At 66.3% G+C, this 7,761-nt stretch overlaps 1 protein-coding gene across 1 annotated transcript in view; it reads left to right on the plus strand.

The window, feature by feature from the left end:
- Positions 1 to 6,349, plus strand: part of SND1 (staphylococcal nuclease and tudor domain containing 1) — a 59,934-nt gene extending 53,585 nt beyond the window's left edge. The window contains exons 13-19 of the mRNA XM_064656917.1: positions 356 to 791; positions 1,419 to 1,542; positions 1,630 to 1,699; positions 3,236 to 3,349; positions 4,348 to 4,551; positions 5,209 to 5,253; positions 6,012 to 6,349. Of these exons, the coding sequence (XP_064512987.1) occupies positions 356 to 791; positions 1,419 to 1,542; positions 1,630 to 1,699; positions 3,236 to 3,349; positions 4,348 to 4,551; positions 5,209 to 5,253; positions 6,012 to 6,077 (1,059 nt within the window). The 3' untranslated portion in view covers positions 6,078 to 6,349. The remainder of the gene's footprint in view (positions 1 to 355; positions 792 to 1,418; positions 1,543 to 1,629; positions 1,700 to 3,235; positions 3,350 to 4,347; positions 4,552 to 5,208; positions 5,254 to 6,011) is intronic.
- The last annotated feature ends 1,412 nt before the right edge of the window (positions 6,350 to 7,761 follow it).

Genomic DNA, 7,761 nt, shown 5'->3' on the forward strand with positions numbered 1-7,761 from the left:
TGAAGGAGAAGGTGAGGGGGGGGCTGGGACCCCCCCGGGGTGGCACCATCCCAAAGAGATGGCCCCATCCCAAAAGATGGTCCCCCCCGAGGGATGTCCCCATCCCAAGAGGCGATGGCCTCGTGCCAAGGGACGCCCCCGTGCTAAGTGAGGTCCCCACCACAGTAGATGGCCCCACACCAAGGGGTGGCCCCACCACGATGGATGTCCACAGCCCAAGAGGGGTCCACCCCCTGAGGGATGGCCTCACCACAGAAATATCCCCACCCCAAGAGATGACGGGCCCTACCCCAGGGAATGTCCCGACCCTAATGGATGGCCCTTCCCCAAGGGATGTCCCTGTGCCAAGAGATGATGGACCCACCCCAAGGGATGTCCCCACCCCAAGAGATGTCCCCACCCCAAGGGACGTCCCCATCCCAAGGGATGTCCCACCCCAAGGGACGTCCCCACCCAAAGAGATGTCCCCACCCCAAGGGATGTCCCCAACCCAAGGGATGTCCCACCCCAAGAGATGTCCCCACCCCAAGGGATGTCCCCAACCCAAGGGATGTCCCCACCCCAAGGGATGTCCCCAACCCAAGGGACGTCCCCACCCCAAGGGATGTCCCCACCCCAAGGGATGTCCCCACCCCACGTGTGCCCCCAGGTGTGGTCCCACTACGAGGAGACCCCGGTGGAGGAGGTGGTGCCGGTGCTGGAGGAGAAGGAGCGCACGGCCAACTACAAGCCCGTGTTCGTCACCGAGATCACCGACGACCTCCACTTCTACGTGCAGGACGTGGAGACGGGTACGGGGGCAGGGGGACCCTCCTGGAGACCCTCCTGGGGACCACCAGCACCCAGGGGTGCTCCCCAGCCTGGCCATGGGGGGGTTTAGTTGAGTGGGATGAGGATTCGTGGGTTTGGTGGGATCACCCATCGCCCCCCAGGGCCATCTTTGGGACCCAGGGTGGAGGTCCCTGTTCAGGACCCAGGATTGGGGTCCAGGTTTGGGGCCTGGGATGGAGGGTCAGGGTCAGGGGCCACCTCTGGAACTGAGAGTGGGCGTCAGGTTTGGGTCGGGGTCCAGGTTTGGGATCTACTGTTGGGGTCCAGGGTTGGACCCGAGGTTGAGTCCATGGTTGGGACTTGGGGTTCAGGATCAGGGGCCACATTGGAGATCTGGGTTGAAGTCCGAAGTTAGTGTCCGTGGTTGGACCTGGGGTTGAGGGTCAAGGTCTGGGGGGACACATTTGGGACTCAGAGTTTGGGTCCAGGTTTGGGGTTCATGGTTGGGATTGGGTTGAGGTTCTCGGGTCGCACTGGGGTTGGGCTCCAGGTTTGGGATCGGCTTCAGGTTCTGGAGTCACACTGGGGTTGGGGTCCAGGTTTGGGACATGTGGTGGGGGCAGGTGCTGAATTGGGCCGCCCCCCAGGTGCCCAGCTGGAGAAGCTGATGGAGAACATGCGGGCCGAGGTGGGCGCCCACCCGCCCGTGGAGGGGTCGTACTCCCCGCGCCGAGGGGACTTCTGCATCGCCAAGTTCGTCGATGGGGAATGGTGAGCAGGGGTCCTGCACCCCCCGGGGCGGGGCTGGCCCAGGGAGCGCTGGAGTTTGGGGTGACACCCAGAAATCCCACACTGCAGGTACCGGGCCCGGGTGGAGAAGGTGGAGTCGGGCGGCAAAGTTCACATCTTCTACATTGACTACGGCAACGTGAGTGTCACCGGGGCTGGGGGGGCCTGGGGGGACCATCAACCCACCCACCAAACCAGCCATCAGCACATCCATCCACTGTCCATCCACCATCCACCATCCACCATCCATCCATCCACCATCCATCCATCCATCCACCATCCATCCACCATCCATCCATCCATCCATCCACCATCCATCCGCCATCCATCCATCCATCCATCCATCCATCCATCCACCCATCCATCCATCCATCCATCCATCCACCATCCATCCGCCATCCATCCATCCATCCATCCATCCATCCATCCATCCATCCATCCACCATCCATCCATCCATCCACCATCCATCCACTGTCCATCCACCATCCATCCACCATCCATCCATCCACCATCCATCCATCCACCCATCCATCCACCATCCACCCACCACCCATCCATCCACCATCCATCCATCCATCCATCCACTGTCCGCCTGTCCATCCACCATCCATCCACCATCCATCCATCCATCCATCCATCCATCCACTGTCCATCCACCATCCACCATCCATCCTCCATCCATCCATCCACCATCCATCCACCATCCATCCATCCATCCATCCATCCACCACCCATCCACCATCCATCCACCCATCCACCATCCATCCATCCATCCATCCATCCATCCATCCATCCACCATCCATCCACCATCCCATCCATCCATCCATCCATCCATCCATCCATCCACCATCCATCCACCATCCATCCATCCATCCATCCATCCATCCACCCATCCACCATCCATCCACCATCCATCCATCCATCCATCCATCCATCCATCCATCCACCATCCATCCACCATCCATCATCCATCCATCCATCCATCCATCCATCCACCATCCATCCATCCATCCATCCATCCCTCCATCCATCCACCATCCATCCATCCATCCACTGTCCGCCTGTCCATCCACCATCCATCCACCATCCATCCATCCACCATCCACCCACCACCCATCCATCCACTGTCCATCCACCATCCACCATCCATCCTCCATCCATCCATCCACCATCCATCCACCATCCATCCATCCATCCATCCATCCACCATCCACCATCTATCCATCCATCCATCCATCCATCCATCCACTGTCCGCCTGTCCATCCACCATCCATCCACCATCCATCCATCCACCATCCATCCATCCACCATCCACCCACCACCCATCCATCCATCCACCATCCATCCACCATCCATCCATCCACCATCCATCCATCCACCATCCACCCACCACCCATCCATCCATCCATCCATCCATCCACCCACCATCCACCATCCATCCACCATCCACCATCCATCCTCCATCCATCCATCCACCCACCATCCACCATCCATCCACCATCCATCCACCATCCACCCACCACCCATCCATCTATCCATCCACCCATCCATCCACCATCCCTCCATCCATGGTGTCCCCCCTCCATGGTGTCCCCTCCCCCGTGGTGTCCCCTCCCCCCTGGTGTGCCCCTTGACCCCGTGGTGTCCCCCTTGACCCCGTGTCCCCCCGCAGAAGGAGACGTTGCCCCCGTCCCGCCTGGCCCCGCTGCCCCCGGCCTTCTCCCCGCGGGTGTTGCCCCCCCAGGCCACCGAGTACACCTTTGCCTTCATCCAGGTGCCGCAGGACGTGAGTACGGGGTGGGGCTGGGGGCCCTGGGGGTCCTGACCTGGGCCCCAACCCTGGGTCCAACTGTGGCCCCCAGACCTGGGCCCCAACCCTGGGTTCCCACTGTGGCTCCCCCACCCTGGGTCCCCAGAGTTACCTCTGACCTTGAACGCCAGCTCTGGGTCCCAAACATTACCCCCAGACCTGCACCCCAACCCCAAGACCCACCCTTGGACCCCAAACCCGGGTACCAACCCTGGCCCCCAAACCTGCCCCCAACCCTGGGTCCCAATCGTGAACCCCCACTCTGGGGATTCAAAGAGGCTTCTGACCTCGAACCCCAACTCTGGATCCCAACCCTGACCCCAACCCTGCCCCCGCTCCCCCAGACTGACCCAGGCAAGGGGGGGGGGCAGCAGCACCCCCAGAAGAGCCCCGTGGGGTCCCCAGTGCCACCCACACCCCCATGTGTGCAGGGGGGCCCCACCTCCCATGGTGGGGGCTGTGCCTCCCTTACCCCCAACCCCAGGGTCACCCCAACCCCACGGGGGGGCTGTGCCTCCCTTACCCCCAATCCCAGGGTCACCCCAACCCCACGGGGGGTGCTGTGCCTCCCTTACCCCCAACCCCACGGCGGGTGCTGTGCCCATGCCACAGGGGGTTCCCAAGGGTGGGAGGGGGTCCTTGAAGCCCGCGGGGGTCTGTGAGGGCGCGGGGGGTGCTGGGGGGTCCCTGACGGGCGCAGGGGGTGCCGTGGGTTCCCTGACGGGCGCGGGGGGTGCTGGGGGGTCCCTGACGGGCGCAGGGGGTGCCGGGGGGTCCCTGACGGGCGCGGGGGGTGCCCGGGGGTCCCTGACGGGCGCGGGGGGTGCCAGGGGGTCCCTGATGGGTGTGAGGGGTGCCGGGGGGTCCCTGACGGGCGCGGGGGGTGCCGGGGGTCCCTGATGGGTGTGAGGGGTGCCGGGGGGTCCCTGACGGGCGCGGGGGGTGCCGGGGGTCCCTGACGAGCCGTGGCGCAGGAGGAGGCGCGGGCGGACGCCGTGGACAGCGTGGTGAGGGACATCCAGAACACGCAGTGCCTGCTCAACGTGGAGCACCTGGGCCCGGGCTGCCCCCACGTCACCCTCCAGTTCGCCGACTCCAAGAGCGACGTGGGGCTGGGGCTGGTCAAGGAGGGGCTGGTCATGGTGGAGCCCCGCAAGGAGAGGCAGTTCCAGAAAGTGGTGGGTGCGGGGCGGGGGGAGGGGGGGTCTGGAGTCCTGGGGGGGTGGGAGGGGGTGGGGTGGGTGCTACAAGGGTCTTGGGTGGTGCTGGGGGTCTGGGGGGAGTGCTGGGGGTGTTGGGTGGGAGGAGGTGTGGGGGTCCTGGGGGGGCCTTGGTGGGTGCTGGGAGTCTTGGGTGGGTGCTCAGGGGGTGCCGGGGGTCTGGGGAGGGTCTTGGGGGTGTTGGGTGAGTGCCTGGGGGGTGCTGGGAGGAGCAGGGTGGGTCTTGCGGGGGGTGGCCAGGTGCTGGGGGGGTGAATGGGTGTTTTGGGGGGTGGGTGATTGCTGGGGGGTCTCGGGTGGGTGCTGGGGGTGTTGGGCAGGAGTTGGGTGAGTGCGGGGGGTGTCGGGGGTGTGCTGGCGGTCCCTGCCCCCTCCCGCCGGCGCTGATCGATCCCGGCTCAGCCGCGGCCGCATCGATCCCGGCTCGGCGGCGGCGGCGGCCCCGGGGGGGCCGGGAAGGGGCTGGGGGGGAGGGGGCTCACCCCACCCTCCATGGGGACCCTCCACTCCCCCCACCACAGCGTGGGGTCTCCCCGTGATGGGGGTCCCCGGGGTGCCCCCCAGAGCCCCCCGAGGGCGGGGGGGACACGGGGTCACCCCGGTCTGTGCCCCCAGATCACCGAGTACCTGAACGCGCAGGAGGCGGCCAAGAGTGCCCGGGTGAGTGGGGGGGACCCCAGACCGGGGGGGCTCGGGGTGTGCTGGAAGTGGTACCCCCAACTCGAGGGGTTATATGGGTGCAGCCCCCCAGTTTGGGGGTGACTCTGCTGCATCCCCCCCATTTTGGGGTGGCCCTGACTGCAGCCCCCCCCATTTTTTGGGGTGACGGTTCTGCATCCCCCCGTTTTGGGGATGACATTGACTGCAGCCTCCCCCCTTTGGGGGTGACCCTGACAGCAGCCCCTCCATTTTGGGGTGACTCTGGCTGCGACCCCTACCCTGGGGTGGCCCTGATGCAGCCACCCCCCACTTTGGGGGTGACCCCACAACTCCCTTTTGGGGGTGACCCTGACTTCAGCCCCCCATTTTGGGACGGCCCCTGACTGCACCCCTGTATTTTGGGGGTGACCCTGCTCCAGCCTTCCTCCCCTCAGGGTGACCCTAATTGCAGCCCCCCTCTTTTGGGGGTGCCCCCACCCCCACTGCAACCCCCTCATTTTTGGAGATGTCCCCGACTGCACCCCCCTGTGTTTGGGGGTATCCCCGACTGCATCTCCCCGTGTTTGGGGGTGCCCCTGGCTGCCCCCCGTGTTGGTGTTCCCCCCTGACCCGTGTTTGGGGGTTCCCCCCTGACCCCGTGTTTGGGGGTACCCCTGGCTGCCCCCCGTGTTTGGGGGTTCCCCCCTGACCCCGTGTTCGGGGGTACCCCTGGCTGCCCCCCGTGTTTGGGGGTGCCCCCCTGACCCGTGTCCTCCCAGCTGAACCTGTGGCGTTACGGTGATTTCCGGGCTGACGACGCGGACGAGTTCGGCTACAGCCGCTGAGGGGCCGGGGGGGCTGCGGGGGGGGGGCTGCGGGGGGTCCCACCCCCCCTCCCTGGGCTGCGGGGGGGCCCCACCGCCCCCCCCCCCCCCACTGCCGAGCCCCCCATCCCATCCCGTCCTCCCGGGGGGGCAGCCGGGGGGGGGCTCCGAGCCCTGGGGGTGCCGAGGGGGGGGCACCCCCGGTCCCCCCACCCTGCCTTGGCCCCCCCGCGGCCCCCCCCACCCCGGCCTGTATTTAAAGCTGCAGAGGCCCAATAAACGTAGTGAAGCGTCGTGTTTTGGGGTCCCCTCTGTGCTGGGGTCACGCCCCCCGACCCCGGGTCACCCCCCTGCCCAGGGACCGAGGCTGGGACCCCGAGCACTGGGGTGGGGGGTTGTTTCTCCACGGGGGTGCAGCCCTGGGACCCCTGACCCCATCCCGAGAGCTGGGGGGGTTGGGGGGCACCCGAGGGCAGCAGCCACGGGGCAGAGTCTGGGCCAAACCCCTCTGGCAGCCCCGGGAGCCAAGTGGGGACCCCAAACCTGGACCCCAACCCGGGGCACCTGCAGGTCCCACCCATCGACCTCCAGCCCTGGGCCCCAAACCCGGCCCCAATCTTGGATCCCCACACTGGGCCCCCAGAATGGCCCCTGACATCGACCCCCAACCCTGGGTCCCACCCACAGACCCCGGGACCCAAACCCAGACCCCAAACCTGGGTCCCAAAAGTGGGTCCTGACCTTGAACCTCAACTGTGGGTCCCAATCGTGGACCCCAAATGAGGACCCCAACCCCAGGTTCCCAGTGTGTCCCCCGACCCTGAACCCCGAGTGCCAGCCCTGGACCCCAGCCCTGACCCCAGCCCTGACCCCAGCCCTGACCCCAGCCCTGACCCCAGCCCCCCCAAACTGACCCGGCTGAGGGGGGGGCAGCAGCTCCCCAGGAAGAGCCCTGCGGGATCCCCACTGCCACCTGCACCCCGATGTTTGGGGGGGCCCACCACCCACGGTGGGTGCTGCGCTTCCCCCTCACCCCAAATCCACGGTCACCCCGACCCCGGGGTCACCCCAACCCCGTGGGGACCCGGGGGGTGCCCCCCCGGGCTGTCCCCGCTGTCCCCGCGCCGCGGATCGATTTTGGGGGCCGGGGGGGCAGCGCTAATTGAATCCGAAGCCAATTAACACGGAGCGGAGGGATCGATAATTAACGCCGGACAACGATCGTAATTACCGGGAGGGCGGGGGGTGGGGATGGGGAAGGGGAAGGGGAGGGGCTGTCCCTGTCCCCTGTCCCTGTCCCTGTCCCCAGCCCGACCCCCCTCCTCTGCCCCAGCGAGGGCTCGGGGGGTCCCTGGGGATCCCTGGATCCATCTGGGGGGTTTGGGGGGCTCTGGGAGGTCCCGGGGGTGTCTGGGTACATCTCAGGGGGTTTGGGGTGGGCTTTGGGGGGCCCTGGACGTCTCTGACTTCATCTGCTGGGGGGGGGGGGGATTGGGGGGTTCTGGGAGTCTTTGGGGGTCCCTGGAGATGTCTGGGGGGGTCCTGGGGATCTCTGGGGGTCCCTGCAGGTTTCTGGGTGTATCTGGGGGGTTCTGGGGTCTTTGTGGGGTGCAGGAGTGCTGCTGGGTGTGCAGAGCAGTACTGGGCCATACTGGGCTGTACTGGGCCGTACTGGTTTATACTGGTCTGTACTGGTCTGTACTGC

The sequence above is a fragment of the Pseudopipra pipra genome, chromosome 5 (genome assembly GCF_036250125.1).
Source record: "Pseudopipra pipra isolate bDixPip1 chromosome 5, bDixPip1.hap1, whole genome shotgun sequence".
NCBI lineage: Eukaryota > Metazoa > Chordata > Aves > Passeriformes > Pipridae > Pseudopipra > Pseudopipra pipra.